The 19245-nt window shown below is 37.0% G+C and overlaps 1 protein-coding gene across 8 annotated transcripts in view; it reads left to right on the top strand.

Annotated features, from left to right (window-relative positions):
* The window catches only part of syne1b (spectrin repeat containing, nuclear envelope 1b), a 367683-nt gene that overhangs the window by 40450 nt on the left and 307988 nt on the right, over positions 1-19245 (top strand). For 4 of the 8 annotated variants that reach the window (XM_087289681.1, XM_087289679.1, XM_087289677.1 and 1 more), the window contains exons 1-2: positions 5206-5571; positions 17300-17361. In XM_087289681.1, the coding sequence (XP_087145807.1) occupies positions 5493-5571; positions 17300-17361 (141 nt within the window). In that variant the 5' untranslated portion in view covers positions 5206-5492. Of the gene's footprint in view, positions 1-5205; positions 5572-17299; positions 17362-19245 lie in introns of those variants that run through there. The other 4 variants (XM_087289683.1, XM_087289682.1, XM_087289680.1 and 1 more) reach the window with 1 other exon arrangement.

The following is a 19245-nucleotide window of genomic DNA, read 5'->3' as shown; positions in this document are numbered from 1 at the left end:
CAGAACAAATCACCAGTGTTGCCAGATTAATAAAAAAAGTAAAAAAATAAAAAAATAAAAAAATATATACACACACACACACACACACACACACACACACACACACACACACACACACACACACACACACACACACACACACACACACACACACACACACATATATATATTTTTAATGTATTATTTTTTATTATATATATATATATATATATATATATATATATATATATATATATATATTTTTTTTTTTTTAATAATTTTTTCTTTTTTCTTCGATTATCTACAGAACAAGTCACCAGTGTTGCCAGATTAATAAAAAAAAAAAAAAAAAAAAATATATATATATACACACACACACACACACACACACACACCCCTATATATATTTTTAATGTATTATTTTTTATTATATATATATATATATATATATATATATATATATATATATTTTTTTTTTTTAATTATTATTATTATTTTTTTAACATTTTTAATGTATTAGTTTTTGAAACATTTTTATTATGTTCAGATGACTTGGAGGGTTTTTTACATTTTGGTGTTTTTTTTTTTTAAGATTTATTTTTGGCCTTTTTACCTTTATTATATAGGACAGTATTGAGACAGGAAGCGAAGTGGGAGAGAGAGAGAGAAGGGGTAGGGTAGGGAAATGTCGTTGAGCCGAGATTCTCGCGACTCGCGACACCCTGACGTGCTATTGCACCATATGTCGGCGCGCTAACCACTAGGCTATTGCGCCGACCATTTCGGTGCGTTTTGGATATTTTTTGGGCTGGAATCAGTCAGCTACATCTGGCAACACTGCAAATCACTGTTGTCTGATGAATTTTCTAATTGTCCCAACTTGCCTAAGTTACCTAATTAGCCTAGTTATTAGATATGAGCTATTATTTGACCTAATATTACATATTAGCTATTATTACTATCTTCGCTCCATTAAGCACTTGGAAAATGTAGTTGATTTTTTTTTTTTTTTACTGCACAATTTCTTGACTAATCCATTTTAAAGAACACTGAGCTGTAACCTTGTTATCTGATAAAACCGCATTGTGACTCGTTAGATGAGCATGTGATAGTAACTGCAGTTTTTTTCTCATGAATTTCATTATGCTCCGTGACCGGAACCGTTTGAGGTACATTCCTCGATCTTTAACTCAAAAGGCTTTTGGAGATATAAATACCTGATCTCTGCCACGGCAAGCGAGCGGAGAATGGATTTCTCCTCTAAGTGGATTTGCGAAGGAACAATTATATTTTGTAAAGGCACTTACATTTCAGTGCGGCAACACTTTGAGATCGAATTAGGTAATTTAATAAAGCTTGTTTTATTATGTAAGACACAAAAAGCAAAGCACGGCCGAAAGATCAAGAGTCAACAGTGCATTTCTACTTTTGGTCATGAAATGGTTTTATAATTGCAATTAAATTTATATACACAATTGAAGCCAGTATTATTGGCCCTCTTGAATTATTATCCCCCCTGTTTATTTTTTCCCCTAATTTCTGTTTAACGTAATGAAGATTTTTTTCAACACATTTCTAAACATAACTTCTATTAATAACTTCTACTAATTTCTAATAAGTGATTTATTTTATCTTTGACATGATGACAGTAAATAATATTTGACTAGATATTTTTCAGGACACTTCTATACAGCTTAAAGTGACATTTAAAGGCTTACCTAATTAGGTTAACTAGCCAGGTTAGGGTAATTAGGCAAGTTATCGTATGACGATGGTTTTTTCTGTAGATATACCTTGAAGGGGCTAATAATATTGATCTTAAAATGGTGTTTAAAAAATAAAAAAATGCTTTTATTCCTGCCGAAATAAAACAAATAAGACTTTCACAAGAAGAAAAATTTTTATCAGACATACTGTGAATAATTCCTTGCTCTGTTAAACATAATTTGGGAAATATTTGAAGCAGAAAAAAAATTAACTGGAAGGTGAATAATTTTTACTGTATATTTATTAGAACACAAAATAAATGTGCTGTCAGGGGGGTTGCATTTGTGTGGACCTCATGCTGTGGCCGCTGGTCAGGAATAATAGAGTAAAGCCGCTCACTGCACATAGCAGGTGGCAGATGCTTTGCTCTGGCTGTAACATTAATGATTCAATACTTTGAGTGAGGTTGGTTCCCTCTTGCCTTTTAGCCGTTTGCAAATAATCCATGTGTTGTTTAGTTTGATTAAATGTGTGATATTCATGATTTTTGCTATAGATGTGTACTGAATCAGAAACACAGATTGATTTAAAATCAAATGGATGTATTACTGAGTGAAACAGAAAATAAAATAAGAAGAAGAAGATATAATAATAATAGTCTGGTAGGACTGGGTTTCCCAGTGTTGCGTTGTGGCTGGAAGGGCATTCGCTGCGTAAAACATATCCTGAATAAGTTGGTGGTTCATTCCGCTGTGAAGAACCCTAATTAGTAAAGGGACTAAGCCAAAAAGAAAATGAATGAATGAATAAATGGCAGGACCGGGAGTTTGGTAAGCATTTTTAATGTTTTTGTTGAAAGAAGTTTTGTCATTTAAAAATATTTTAAATATAAAATGCATTTAGTTTGATGTGATTGGGTGTTTGCCCGAGTCTCCATTGTCACATGATCTTTTAGTAATTTTTCTAATATACACAATCTTTAGTCAGGATTTTTTTTATTATTAGCAAAGTTCAAAAGAACAACATATAACAAATATTTTGTAACTTAATATACTAATAATAGACTGGCATTTTATTTAATGCATACTTGCTGAAAACTTTTACAATCATTTACAATATGCATATACATACAGTGGAGTACAAAATTATTAGTCCTCCTGTGAAATTTAAATTTTTCTTTAAATATTTTACATGTGATGATTAACAGAGCAAGATGACTTGTAAAATAATATGTACTGACATGTCATCATGACAAAGACAAAAGAAATGAGTTATTAAAATGACTTTTTTTTTTTTTTACAAATTTGTTGACAATAATCTTGTTAAACAGCACTTAAAAATATTTGGAAAAGTATACGTTTTGATATATACAGTGCTCAGCGTAATTGAATACATCCTATTTTAAAAATGAATATATTTATCCATTTCTCAGTGAATATTTTTTGGTGCTTTTGAACAAAGAATATTTATTAAACAGATAAATTTAGTAAAATAGTATTTTAGTCACCAAATATCTTTTAAAAAAGAAAAATAATAGATTTAAATTATTGTAAAATATTGCAAATACATTTACAGCTACTAAATTTCAACAAAAGTTTGTATGTTTTTTGTTTCTTTAGATTTTTTCTATTTTTTTTTTTTTTTTACATTTTTATTTAATATTTTCCCCCTAACATATACATTTGCGCTACTCCTTTTTGGACCATTATCATACATTATTTTATTAGACTTTCTCCAGATTTGGCTTCAGTACTAGCTAATTTAATGTATATGCACAAATATAATATTGTGAAGCATCCTATTGAAAATATTTATTTGAATGAGGGATTTGTGAGGGGTGTACTCATATGCTGAACACTGTATATACAGTTGAAGTCAGAATTATTAGCCCCTCTTGATTTTTTTTATTTTTTTCCCAAATGATGTTTAACAGAGCAAGGAAATTTTCACAGTATGTCTGATAATATTTTTTCATCTGGAGAAAGTCTTATTTGTTTTATTTCGGCTAGAATAAAAGCAGTTTTTAATTTTTTAAAAAACATTTTAGGGTCAAAATTATTAGCCCCTTTAAACTATATTTTTTTCGATAGTCTATAAAATAAACTATCGTTATACAATAACTTGCCTAATTACCCTAACCTGCCTAGTTAACCTAATTAAGCCTTTAAATGCCACTTTAAGCTGTATAGAAGTGTCTTGAAAAATATCTAGTTAAATATGATTTACTGTCATTATGGCAAAGATAAAATAAATAAGTTATTAGAAATGAGTTATTAAAACTTTTATGTTTCGAAATGTGTTGAAAAAAAAAATCTTCTCTCTGTTAAACAGAAATCGGGGGGAAAAATAAACAGGGGGGCTAATAATTCTGACTTCAACTGTAGGTTATAATTTGGTGCTTTTAAACAAAGCAGATTTATTAAACAGATATATTTTAGTCACCGAACATCTTTATAAACAGAAAGATAATACATTTAAATTAATGTAAAATATTGCAAATAGATTTACAGCTACTAAATTCCAACCGAAATATATATATATATATATATATATATATATATATATATATATATATATATATATATATATATATATATATATATATATATATATTTTTTTTTTTTTTTTTTTTGCTATTTTGTTTTTTACATTTTAATTAAATATTTTCCCCTAACACATTCAATGTAAAAAATGCAGGGTTCCACACAAATCGTTTATGTTGTCCCAACACAAATTAACACGATTAAATTATTTTAACACTTTTAACAAAATTTGTGGATTGAACATAAAAAAAATCAGTTGTCCCAATGAAATCTTAAGAACTGTGTTGTTTCAGCTCATTTTAAATAAGTAGTTTGAACGAGCAACTAAATATATATTTTTTTGAGTGTACATTTGCTTCAGTACTAGCTAATCCAATGTTTATGCACAAATATAATATTGTAAAGCATCTGAAATGAGTGATTTGTGAGGGTTGTACTCATATGCTGAACACTGTATGTTATGTGTTAATTTTATAACACATAATCTTCATTAATTATAATAAATTATGATACAATTCTTCTGATTTTCCAAAATAAAAACATTTCTTCTTACGTCAGAAAATCCTCAATAGAATAAATGAGACAGGTAAAATGCCTTATCAAACACCCCTAATGTTTATTTTATAAATTATGCACAACTACACCAGCGACGTCCCAAACCAAAGAGCAAACAAACAGTAACACTTTCTGTTTGCTCTGCATCTTACTCTCACATGCACACCCACCATTATTTCCATTGTTGTAAAGCATTCTCTGCACTGCAACGAATCTGATTATTTCTTAAGCCATTCCAGCATTAGGGTGTCTGCAGTGCCTGTAGTGGAGTTCAGGCGGTGTAGCACGAGTGCTGACTCCCACCCGCACATATAAATCAGGATAACACCAGCTGCCTGGTGACATCACAGCCCCCCCTGCATGCTGATTGGACCATCGCTGCCATAGCCGGTTAGTATGGCTGCAGCGGTGGGATGCTGCTGGAACTAGAACAGACCTGAACGGAGCATCCACACCAGCACCATTCCCAAAAACAGGAAGCCGCCTGCCTTTTTAAAACTGCCCTCGATTAGAAGCAGAGAGAGAGAGAGGGAGAGAGAGAGAGAGAGAGAGAGAACAGGAGGAGGGGGAGGATCCATCATTCAGAGCTCAGTCGCGCTGTGTTTTCACACGGAAAGCTTCACTCCCCGGAGGAAATAAAGGATAGCTGATGTGGTTTTCCACACGCACACTTACACACATGAAGGACACAAAGAATCAGCGTGCACAATGGCTCACTTTAAGGACGTAGCTGTGAAAAAGACCACGTCTCTGAATCTGGTGACGGGATTCTTTCAGTATCTCCGCGGTAAGTGGGATGTCTCCTGCTCTCATCCGTCTGGATCTTTCAGGAGTGAGGGATTCACTTGTACATGTTCACTGAATGTAGGTGAAACAGATGCATGATCCAGATATGCAGCGGCACGTCTCTCTGGGTCATATGGCTCACTAGACATTATTGGCCAGCTGAGGTCTTCCTCGTCTTCTTCCCCCTACTCGGGAGAGGTAATCTCAGCTTTTTGGGCTGATGTTATCCTCTTTACAGCTGCGCATGTTGGATTATGACGGCTGTGGTGTGCTTAAGGCTGCACCGGCATGCCATGTGTGCTGTGGTACATGGATGCTTTTTTAATAACATACATCATGCATTGCATTAGGACGTGCATGCAAACCTTAGGATGTTGTGTGTTGTGGATATCGCTGGCCTGTTGTCTGAGCCCATCGTGCGTAAATATGTCTGGTGGGTGTTTGTTGGTGACCTAAATGACCTTATCTGTGTCTCGAAATGCTCTGCAAGATTTGCATATTGTGCTAATGGATGCAAGTCAAGCTTTTCTAGTAGTACATTTAGACTAAAAAGAAAAAAAAAGACCAATGCTCCAGTGCTCATACTTGTAGTAAGTTAAATAGTTGCAGTGTTAAATGTTTTATTTTTTACACACCAGATGATTTGGATCAATATGTAGTCCCTGTAAAGTTATAGTTCACCCAAAACTGATCATTCATCATTTACTTGTCACAAACCTGTTTGAGTTTCTTTCTTAGGTAACACTTTATTTTGATGGTCCATTTAAGTATTAGTAGACTGTCTGCTTAATATCTGTTGATATGCTCCTTCAACAGACATTTAACTGACTATAAGAAACTCTAAAAGTACATGTCAACTTACGCTAACCCTAACGCCAACCAGGGCTGGATTAACATAAAGGCTAGCTGGGACTGAAGCCCCAGGGTCTACGGAAGAAGGGGGCCCTTGATTGGTTGAATAATTAATTTGGGCTATGATGCGGGAAATGCCTCTTTGCGTTATGCTTTTTCTTGTTGATGATGTGTAGTATTTATTTCAGTTCGCTGCTGTTCAAAAACAGTGACGCTGGTGCTAAACTGGGGCTCGGAGTGGATGTAGCCCAATCAGCATCTTGAATAGCCCTGTTAAGGCACCCATAAGGGTGATCAGATGTCCTAATTTTCCGAGGACAGTCTTATTTTGGTACTACCGTGAGAACCGTCCAGTCAAAGGTAGGCTAACCAAGCTTGTAGTAGGAAAAAAAAAATTCAAACAGTCTTCATCATTGATACACTTTGGTGTATCATTGGTACATGTAGTAACAGAAGCTGGGATGGGCTGAATCATGCTGAATGGACTCATAACTAAAGCAAAGTATCGGCCGCGCGGTGGTTACAGCTGGACTCAAGGAACCGGCACGCACCCGCACAATCCTTACAAAACACAATATAACTGAGACAGTTGTCGGAAAAATTAAATGGCGTACACAAGCAGTTATCAAAATGTCTATCATTGCAGAACATGTATCTCAAGAAAATACACTCGGTAATACTTTAAAGTGTCCAAATAGTTAGAACTAGTTAGAAAGCTAAATTTTTTTATGAATATTAACTTTGCCCTCTTCAGGAAGTATAGCAGATGGTTTTTGCTTGAACTTTAAAGTTCATATTATGTCATTACTTAATTTTGTATAGCCTGCGTGAAGGCATATTTTAATAAAATAGAAATATACATATATATATATATATATATATATATATATATATATATATATATATATATAAAATCATATATAAATCAAATGGTGGAAAGTTAGATAATAATATTAATTTATAAAATATGAATAATACTAATAACAATAATAATAACAACAACAAAAAAAATAACAGTTGGGTCAGTTGGCATTTCTGTGTGGAGTTTGCATGTTCTCCCTGCGTTCGCAAGGGTTTCCTCCATGTGCTCCGGTTTCCCCCACAGTCCAAAGACATGTGGTACAGGTGAGTTGGGTAAGTTAAATTGTGTATAAGTGTGAATGAGAGTGTATGGATATTTCCCAGAAATTAGTTGCGGCTGGAAGGGCATCCGCTGTGTAAAAAACATGCTGGATAAGTTGGCAGTTCATTCTGCTGTGGCGTCCCCTGATTAATAAAGGGACTAAGCCGAAAAGAAAATGATGAATGAATGAATAAACAAAAAATAAGGTTATGTAGAATAATGTGACAAATTTAACTATTAATAAACACTACAGCAGATACTCATTGCTACTAAAACATTAAAACAGTCATCATCCATTCATTCATTTTCTTGTCGGCTTAGTCCCTTTATTAATCCGGGGTCGCCACAGCAGAATGAATCGCCAACTTATCCAGCAAGTTTTTACGCAGCGGATGCCCTTCCAGCCGCAACCCATCTCTGGGAAACATCCACACACACATTCACACACACTCTCATACACTACGTCTTTGGACTGTGGAGGAAACCGGAGCACCCGGAGGAAACCCACGCGAAGGCAGGGAGAACATGCAAACTCCACACAGAAACGCCAACTGAGCTGAGGTTCGATCCAGTGACCCAGCGACCTTCTTGGTGTGAGGCGACAGCACTACCTGCTGCGCCACTGCCTCGCATAAAACCAACTATTTATATATTTTTGAAATTTTATTTATCATTTTTTGTTAGGTAAAAAATAAAAGGGATCCCTTGGATTTGCTATAGCCCCAGTGCCCAATGTGTCCTAACCCGGCCCTGACCCCAACCTAACAAACAGTCTACTTATAATCTAATAAGAATTAGTTGACATGTAGATGCAATGTAACTTAAATTTAAGAAATGGATTATCAAAATAAAGTGTGACACTTTCTTCTGTCAAACACAAAAGAAGATATTTCAAAAATGCTGAAAACCTGTAACCATTGACATTCATAATAGGTAAAACAAATACTATGGAAGACAATGGTTACAGGTTTCTAACATACATATATTTCAAACCAACTTAGTTTGTGTTTAACAGAAAATAAAAGGTTTGAACCCACTTGAGCGTGAGTAAACAGTGAGCACATATTCATTTTTTGGTGAACTATCTCTTTAAAGCTACACAGCAAGAACATGGCAACCACGTGAAGCTGTGGAAATAAATAGCAACACCCTAGCAACCACTCTGAACACTTTTACAGTCATTTAGAAATGCTTAAGAGTCTGCAAAGAACATCTTAGACACCACAGGTCTAGCGCATAGCAACACCCTGAAAACGTGTCAGAAGTCATTTACAGAATAATTTCTGTACAACATACATAACATCTTAAAACTGGCTCACGCTGTGAGGTGTTCATTCATTCATTCATTCATTCATTCATTCATTCATTCATTCATTCATTCATTCATTCATTTATTTGTTCATTCATTCATTCATACTACTGGTACATTCACAGTACTGGGAAACAACCCTACACTCTCACATTCACACATACACTCACACACTACGGCCAATTTAGTTTATTAATTTGACCTTTAATGCATTTCTGTGGACTGTGGGGGAAACCAGAGCACCTGGAGGAAACCCACGTCAACACAGGGAGAACATGCAAACTCCACACAGAAATGTCAACTGGCTCATTTAGGAACCAGCGACCTTCTTGCTGTGAGGCAACAGTGCTAACCACTGAGCCACCATGCCGTCACATACATAGCATCTTAAAACAAACAGTAATGGTGCTCTGAAAAAAACACATTGACATCTTATTGACTGCATAGCAAGCAACACCCTGGCAGCTACTTTTAACCTCCATAACAACATAATGACACTGGCCTTACAGTAACTCAGAATATCCCTTTGGCTGCATGGCAACAACCTGGCAACCACTTAGAACATCTTTGAAAACAAGTAACAACACTCTGGCAACCCCTATGAACATGTTTACAGCCACCTCGCAATGCCCTGGAAACTGCCAAGAACTTCTTAGTAACTGGATAATGATGACTTGACAGCTACTCAGAATAATTTATAGTTGTGTTACAAGATGCCGGCAACCTCTTTGAACACCTTAGAAGCCACATCCTGCTTTTGCCACATTTGCCATTTTAATATTTCTCATACAGAGGAGAATGGCAATGCTATGATAAATTGGTAGTCACACAAGTGCAACGTCTAGCAAAATTGAGCCATACTGACAAAAAAAAAAAAACATTACAAAATCTAACAAGTCCAGAGCCTGCTGAAACTACACCTAATAGAGAATGGGAATGGGACATTATAGTTCAATGCATTATGGGAATTTGGGACACAGGAACCTGGATCCCATTGATCTGTTTAGGTTTATTGTATCATAAACTATCATACTCTGATTGCAATAAATTGTAAGCACTCACACTACAAATAAAGAAGAAAATTGTACATGGATGCATTTTCTTGTGGCAGCTTGTTGATAACAATAATAATTAAAAAAAAAAAAAAATATATATATATATATATATATATATATATATATATATATTAATAATAATAATTCGGCAAGGCAGTGGCGCAGTAGGTAGTGCTGTCGCCTCACAGCAAGAAGGTCGCTGGGTTGCTTGTTCAAACCTCAGCTCAGTTGGCGTTTCTGTGTGGAGTTTGCATGCTCTCCCTGCCTTTGTGTGGGTTTCCTCCGGGTGCTTCGGTTTCCCCCACAGTCCAAAGACATGTGGTACATGTGAATTGGGTAGGCTAAATTGTCCGTAGTGTCCGTAGTGAGTGTGTGTGTGAATGTGTGTGTGTGTGGATGTTTCCCAGAGATGGGTTGCGGCTGGAAGGGTATCCGCTGCGTAAAAACTTGGATAAGTGGGCGGTTCATTCCGCTGTGGCGACCCCGGATTAATAAAGGGACTAAGCCGACAAGAAAATGAATGAATGAATGATAATAATAATTCCTGACATCTTTATAGAACTTTTCTGGACACTCAAAGCACTTTACACATTGGAGGCGATCTCCTCATCCACCAACAGTGTGCAGCATCCACCTGGATGACACGACGGCAGCTTTATTGCCACACCGCACACCAGCTGATTGGTGGAGAGGAGACAGTGATGAAGCCAATTATAATATGGGGATGGTTAGGAGGATAGACGGAGGCCAGTGGGCAAATTTGGCTGGGATGCCAGGGTTAAACCTCTACTCTTTATGAAGGACAACCTGGGATTTTTAATCCCACAGAGAGTCAGTAACTTCGCATCCAAAAGACGGCACTCACTGAGCAGTATACAGTCCCCATGAACATACTGGGGCGTCAGGACCCACACAGACTGCAGGTTGAGCGCCCCCTGCTGGCCACCATATCTGGCAACAACCTGGCTTTCTTATGTGGTCTCCCATGCAGGTACTGAACTGGGTGCAGCCCTGCTTAGCTTGAGTGGGAGTTTCAAAGATCTAGCTGCCAGCTACCCTGAATATCATATGTAATGTATATTTTCCAATTCTCAGACACTCAAAGAGCATTTATAAAGATGCTCTCAGCCCATTTCATCCAGAGTGTTTGTAATATGTTTTTCAAAACACATTACTATAAACACATTACTATATGTGGTGATTTGCATTGGTTTACATTGTGGGCTCCTGAGCGAGTCAGACAACACTCATAACAGACTAACAATGTAACAATACGCTGGCAACACAAGTACAACCTACAGTAGCAAACAATCAGAACATATATATATATATATATATATATATATATATATATATATATATATATATATATATATATATATATATATATATATATATATATATATATATATATATATATTATAGGTGGGCATAGATTAATTTTTTAATCTAGATTAACCTAGATTAATCTTGGAATGAAACTAGATTAATCTAGATTAAAATGGCTAATTTGAATTCTGCCGAAGGCATTCAGAACATGTGTGCTACCCAAATAATAAGTCTTTGAGAAATGTTTCTCAAGCCAGGTGGCGCATTAGACCAGGGGCTCATCTCCTGTTTCCAAAATGCATCACAAACTGCTTGAGAAACTGTTCCACTATGATAATTGGTGATGAAAATAAATTATTTTCTTGTACTTGTACTTGTGTTACTAACTGTTTATTCAGTTAAATAATAATTTTAAACTGTAGGCCTACATAAGCTCTAAACAGCGATTTCATACTTGCTTTTGATGTACGTACATACAGAAAATGCTGCTTCGCAAGGCCAAGTTCACAGAGCCCTGACGGTGTGTTAAACATTGAGTATGTTTACATGGGCAACAATACTTTAATACGATTTTAATATGATCAAAACAATTTTTATTAAGAGTCTCCCATGTGAACAGAGATTTTTAATGACCTTCATGCGACTAAAGGCTTTACTGAACTAAACAGAAATGAAAGACATGTGGAGGATGCTTATATTAGTGGCATTATACCATTGCAACACTGCAATCAAACTATCATGTAGGACTTTCCGACATATTTTCCGACAAGATTCACACACACGGCTGTCAGAAAAGGACCACACACACAAACACGCAAACACACACACACACACATCGTGAAATGCAGAGGTTTTTTTTTCTTTCTATTTTGCTGGCGTTATTAAATTTCATAACACTCACATCAGTCCTTACTCCTTATTTGTGTCTAATACCCCAGTTTGTCACAGGAAATGTTCATGAGTTAAAGTGAAACTGCCAAACTGCAGTTAAAGTCAGGCATCCTGCTGATTTGATTCAGAAGACCACTTTTTTGTCAGACGGCTCACCGGTCAGGGATACATCCGCGCTAAAATATCAAGGTGAAAGTCGCCATAACTTGCGTAAAATAGACCCAGCTTCCATCCCAACTTTGAGAATAGATTAACGTTCTATAGATATATTTTTTTATCGCGCTACGTTAACGCCGATAACGGCTCACCACCGATATATATATATATATATATATATATATATATATATATATATATATATATATATATCAGCCTTCCAACCCCCAGGATGTCCTAGTTACACCTTAGTAACAACCCAGTTAATCTTAGCAACAACTCAAAGCATTAGCGGCCTGGCATTCATAGAAAACTTTTACATCAGGCACCCATTGAAAGTAATAGCGAGTTCAGACTGCATGATTGATTTTAACCCCGATTTTGACTTGACGACAGGTTTTGAGAAATTTTTGACGAATGCCTGAAATCACAGGCAAATCGGTGCTCGTTTACCTGCGTAACGCTCACATAATGTGAACTATCAAAGACGCGATCTGAGAGAATCGCCGATGAGTCACCGATGCCCATGAGATATTTGGTAATGCTAAACATCTGAAGCTGTTGGCAATTCAAATCATGCTGTATAAAAGTGTTTTGACTGAAAATAACATCAGTGATCGCCTACAGCCAGTGAGGGAGCAGCATTCACTTGTGTGTGTGTACCTACAGGCCAGCGGGAGGTTGGGGGAGAAGTTAAAAGTGCTCCTTTTCTGTTTAATTGGACCCATGAAATGGAGGTAAAACTAGTGGACATTTGGCAGGAGCACCCGTGTCTGTTTGACGTGTCGTGAGCAAAATCACAACCGGTCAAAAAAGAAAGTTGAGGAGAAATTACTAATTCCCTTCAAACCCAGCTGAGCAAATATGTACATTTTCTACCGCATTAAAGGCTTCTTTTCTTGTTATGTAGGTAATAACAAAAGATATACTACGTGTTTTTGGTTGAGAGTTTGGACGAAGTTGTTAGCGATTCATCCTATTGTAAAGTCATGCAATGTGAAATGCCGAAAGTTGCCGATCCATCTTGCAGTGTAAACAAAGCAGCAACAAACCGCCAGCCCAGGGGTCCGTTCTTCGTACCACTCTTAAATGATCTAAGATGATTTGGCAGATCCTGGATCTTTTAATGTTGATAACTAATCTTTGGCTAATTTGGTTCGTCAAACAAGTTCGTGAATCAGATTAAAATGTCTGGATGAACTGATCTGGGATCGCTGTGTGTGTTGTGAAGGACAGATCTATCGATCCTCAAAATCATGATCAGTGCATCGATTGGCTGACAGCAAAGCAGCGTAATGACATCATCTGATTAATATTCAATTATCCATGTGAGCAAAATTACATAAAATTTGTAGGAAACTGTTTGTTAAATATGATACGCAATAACTTTCCACCTTTGTTGTGGGCTTTACCCTTTCATGTGTCAAGAGTATTTAGCAATTTATTTAGTTTTATGGTTAGACCGGATTTTCTTTACTATAGTAGCCATAGTAGTATTATAGTAGCCGGTTGTAAAGAATAACTGGATGTTTACAAAAGGTAGTGCTGTGGCTTCACAGCAAGAAGGTCACTGGGTCGCTGGTTCGAACCTCGGCTCAGTTGGTGTTTCTGTGTGGAGTTTGCATGTCCTCCCTGCCTTCGCGTGGGCTTCCTCCGGGTGCTCCGGTTTCCCCCCACAGTCCAAAGACAGGCGGTGCAGGTGAATTGGGTAGGCTAAGGCCCCGTTTACACTAATGCGTTTTAGTTTGAAAACGCATAAGTTTTGCTACGGTTACGCCATCCGTCCACACTACGCCGGAGTTCTCGAGCGCCGAAAACGGAGCGTTTCGAAAACGCTGGAGAGGCCGTTTTCATTCTAAAACGCTGCTGCTCCGTCTCAGTGTGGATGGGGAAAGACGGAGACATCTGAAAACGGAGGCGGGGCTGCAGACATTCGCCTCTCTGATTGGGGCTTTTCCTCAATATTAAGTAGCCTAACACACAGTTCAGTCCTGAATCTTCTCCGTGTAAGTTCAGACTTCGCTAGTTTGAACAAGGCTGCATCTCTTCTTCTCAGTTTGATATGGAAAACATACCGAGGACACGCGTCAATCTTCACAGGGAACAGTGTACTTTATAACTTCATTCACATCACCTTGGCTACGTTGTTTCACTTTCTCAACACTAAAATGTAAACTTGATATAAGGAACTGCCTATTTTTATTTTTAACAACTAAACAGACAGCAGAAATGTTGAGACGCCGTGCTGCACGAGCGTCATCTTCACTGTGTGCATATTTATAACAAAACGGAGCCGATAACAACTGCCTCCTTTCAATTTCAGTGAAAATACGAAACACACCCTCTCTTTTGCTGAATATCAGTTTTAATAATCGATAATGGCCATTATAAAAGTATAACATACAATAAGTGTATACATTATAGGAAATAAAGGCAAGCGATCAGTCAATATACAGAATGTAGGCTACGTGGTTACATTAATCATTAACTTATCTTTGCGCTCAGCCAAAACACGTTACCTGAGAACAAGTAATAGATTCCAGTGACGAAAGTCAGGGAATATGTCGTTAGATAAAGACAACAAGATGAATGAAATATCACGTTTAATAAATATAGTGAGATTAGATCCAGCGGGAGATGCTTGATGAGAAGTCCGACTAGCAGAGCTCTCATCTGGGTAGATGGGCTCCAGCGATTGCCAAAGTGTGTGTGTGTGGTCACGTGATGTGCGTTTTCAGCGTTTTGGTGTGGACGGAGAGCAGTTCAGAAACGCTGGGTAAAACGCGAGTGTGGACGCGGATCGTTTTCATTCTAAAACGCCGTTTTAAAACTAAAACGCACTAGTGTAAACGGGGCCTAAATTGTCCGTAGTGTATGAGTGTGTGTGTGAATGTGTGTGCGGATGTTTCCCAGAGATGGGTTGCGGCTGGAAGGGCATCCGCTGCGTAAAAACTTGCTGGATAAGTTGGCAGTTCATTCTGCTGTGGCGACCCCGGATTAATGAAGGGACTAAGCCAACAAGAAAATGAATGAATCAAAAAGTTCATATCAATAAATTTTCTCTTTGAACCACAAGGTGGCAGTCTTTGTACTTTTATTTTGGAGTGCAGATTGCATAAGTTTTTAATAACTTTATATATAATTATTGTTAAAAATATATATATTTACTATTTTCCCAAGTGTATATAACTACTGTAAGAAAATATCAGGTATCATTGGTACATACTTTCAGTTTTATCTTTGCTTAATCTGACCTGATCTAATACTGTTTATATGAAATGAGCCTGCTCCCTAGCAGATTTGAGCTACCAGAACTGTTGCTATGACAACAACTCATGGATCAGTTTTAACGAACGAAACAATCCTGGATTGTCAATAACCAAATCCAGCTAACTGAGTAATCCACGTACAAGGAACGAACCCCAGATTGTCATGCAGCGTGAAAACCAGGGCCGGAGTGGGACTCCTTTTCAGCCCTGGAGTTTTAAGCATTAGACCAGCCCACCTCAGTTCACAACTGACTATATTAAAATAAGGTCATTTCCAATTCTGTTTCTAATTACACGATCACGTCTTTTTCAAGAAAACAGCTGCTTTAGAACTTCAAATGTTCAACAACCTTGCAGTTTTATATGTCTTAACAATAAAAATGAAAAAACAAAAAAAAGAAGTACTACTCAAGTGAGGATCGAACACGAATCATTGATGTTGTAACACAACGTGCTGACCACTGGACCACAATGGCACTGTAACTACTGTGAGGCCAGAGTGATTGTTACATCATCATTACCCTGCAGGCTGCATTTTGCTCATGGGACTGCAAGACAATAAATAAGAAGAATGGAGCTGCGGCAAAAAAAATAATAAAAAGACTGAGGCTATGGTCAAATAAATAAATAAATGAAAAAAAATAGAAACACCGGCCCTCGCGTCCAAAAAAACAGACCGACCCACCGGGAACTCCCCAGGTCCTCCCGATTGGCCAATACGGGCCTGGTGAAAACATCTGTGACACGACTACTTTGAAAATCCTGCTGTCTGAACTCGGCATAAAAGCACATTAGAAACTACCTTACAACATCCTGGTAACATGCTAATATTTATATTGAAACACCTTAGCCACAAACTTAAAAATTGTAAAATTTTTCTGTGCTGATTTGTGTTGGTATACATTGTGCGCTCCTGAGCAAGTCCGAAAACAGAGCAGATCACAACTTTGTTAATCTAACATTTATAATAATTGCAGAGAGATCATTCCCCACGTCATTCAATTCGCATGTATGCATCCTAGTAAAATATAATGATGATGGACGTCTAGTTCGAGCCCCTCCCCCGGAGTATCGTCAATCTATAGTGAACGATGATTGGCTCCTGTACTTGAAGGCGGGCTTTATTCGCCATATACCGATCGATGATTAGCTCCTGTACTAGAAGGCGTGCTTTATTTGCCATATACCGATCGATGATTGGCTTCTGTACTAGTAGGCGGGGCTTTATTCACCATATTGACCGTTATACCTGTATAAAAAGACTTGAGTGACATGACTTGTGTATTCTATAGTCTTTGCTTATACTGTGGCTTGCACAACCTCCTGAAAGCTTGTGGGTTGAGCTTAAATGCATATCTATGTTGCCTTCAAAAAATGCAGTATGTTGTTTATGTGAAGTATGATTTGTACTCTGTCTAATGATGGGAATATTGCCACATGTACTGTGTCTGATATCATGTTAATGTCTTTTGCCCATGCCACATGTGGACTCTCAGCTCTTCTGTGCTGGTGAATATCTTCTCTCTAGCTTTGAATGCAGGCTTACTGTAATGGAACTGTAAAACACACAATAATTAATTCTCTGTAATGCATTTATTTTTGATAAATAACCAATATAATAGCCAAATGAGTCATGAAGGCTGTGAGCAGAATGAAGAAGACAGAAGGTCATAATATCACTGTAAAGTAATGAACAGTAAATTATTTGCCCACTTATGTGGTTATTGTGTTTCTCTCTTGTGCAGATGAACAGGAGTCGGTGCAGAAAAGGACTTTCACAAAGTGGATTAATTCACACTTGGCCAAGGTAAGATGTTTCGCAACTTGTTTTGTTTTTACCTCAAAACCTCATTGTGCTGCTAGTAGTGCTATTTACACTGGATTACAGTACAAATAGGATTGGCTGCTGTTTTTAAAAATGCTTGATTGTTACTGATGCAAGAAGGTTGCTGGTTTGAGTCCCGGCTGGGCCAAATGGTATTAATGTGTGGAGTGTGCATGTTCGTGTTGGCGTGGGTTTCCTCCTGGGTGCTCCGGTTTCACACACAGGCCAAACACATGTGTTTTTAGGTGAATTGGGTGAACTATTTTGGTCATAGTGTATGAGTGTGTGTGTGAATGCGAGAGTGTATTGGTGTTTCCCAGTACTGGGTTGCAGCTGGAAGGGTATTCGGTGTGTAAAACAAATGCTGGAATAGTTGGCAGTTCATTCCGCTGCGGTAACCTCTTTTAAATAAGGGACCAAGCAGAAGGAAAATTAATGAACAAGTTATTTAAAACTAAATTTGAACAAGTTACTTTGAATTTTTTAAACCTTATGATTGTAAAGTTTTGAAAAATAGTTTGTTTTTTCATCACATAATACCTAAAGAACTTTATTGTGATTTGTTTTTAAATGTGCATGTGGTATCTAAGGTGCCATAGAATAAAAATCTGTTCATACCTATGCATAGCTAAATAATACAAGAAAAAATTTTTTTTTTACATGGAAATGACAACGTTAGCCTCAAACACAATTGTTTCATCACGTAAATCTCTAAAATCCCTTTGAAAAACATTTTAAAAATGCTCCGACTGTGTCAATCCACTCAGGATCTTTAATATGCACGCTTCAGGCTTTGATTGGCTACAATGTTTTCTTGTGAAATTACAACAAATGATAATTTCCCAGTGTTTGTGTGGGTTTCCTCCAGGTGCTCCGGTTTTCCCCACAAGTCCAAAGACAAGCTGTATTGGTGAATTGGTTAAGCCTAAGGAATATGATTATGAAAACTCAAGTCGAGCACAACACAAGACATGACAGCACTAGTGTCAACAAACAAGAATTAACAAGCCTAGAGTGGCAGAATTTTGACAGAAATAGGAATGCATGAATTAATAATTTCCCCTTATTTTCAAGTTTAACTAAGCTTGTGTTATACTTACTATTTAAGTGGGAAATATTGAACATGGAGGAGGCTTAGAAAGAGTAAGTAGTTCTGTGCAGCAGGTACATTTGTTTACAGCTCGTCAGAATGCAAATTGTGGGATATACAGATTATAAATTTGTTCAAAGACATCCCAAAGAGGCATCCTGAAGGTCTGTTAAAATGTATCTTTTATAAGTTTAACGTGTATATTGTGAAATTTACCATATATGTTTGTAATGAGGCAACAAACACATGTAGACTGCTGAATATAAGTGTACAGTTCACGTTTATGCATGGTGTCATATCACTTTGTTCTTACTGCGTTTTCTCTTGAGTGAAAGGTTGCCATTAATCTTTAAAAAATGAATCTGTTCATGCAGAAGTTGACATTAATCCCTTCCTGTCTTTATCTTCTTTTATATCCTGTCGATATACATCAAAAAATTTAATAAATGAAATATATACATCTCTGTCAGCTCCTTTTATTGATGATAATTAAAATTAAGCCTATATTTGATCCACCGCACAACTCAGGAGAAAACTAGGTTTTTGAACAAGTTAAGATAGCTTAGTCACTCCTTCTTGCTAACTGAAAAAACAAGGACTCTACTCAATTTATTATGCTGCGTTCACAGCAGACACGGAACGCGCGTCAAGTGTAAGTGATTTACATGTTAAGTCAATGCAAACATGCGAATAGACATCCTACGGCGCGAAATGCGCGAATGATGCGGCGCGAATAGCGCGGCACGAATGTTGCGGCGTTTGATGTGCGTTTGACA

The sequence above is a fragment of the Danio rerio genome, chromosome 17 (genome assembly GCF_052040795.2).
Source record: "Danio rerio strain M-AB ecotype USA chromosome 17, GRCz13ab, whole genome shotgun sequence".
NCBI classification, from domain to species: domain Eukaryota; kingdom Metazoa; phylum Chordata; class Actinopteri; order Cypriniformes; family Danionidae; genus Danio; species Danio rerio.
The sequence above is the reverse complement of the archived record's forward strand: the minus strand, read 5'-3'. Positions and strand labels throughout refer to the sequence as shown.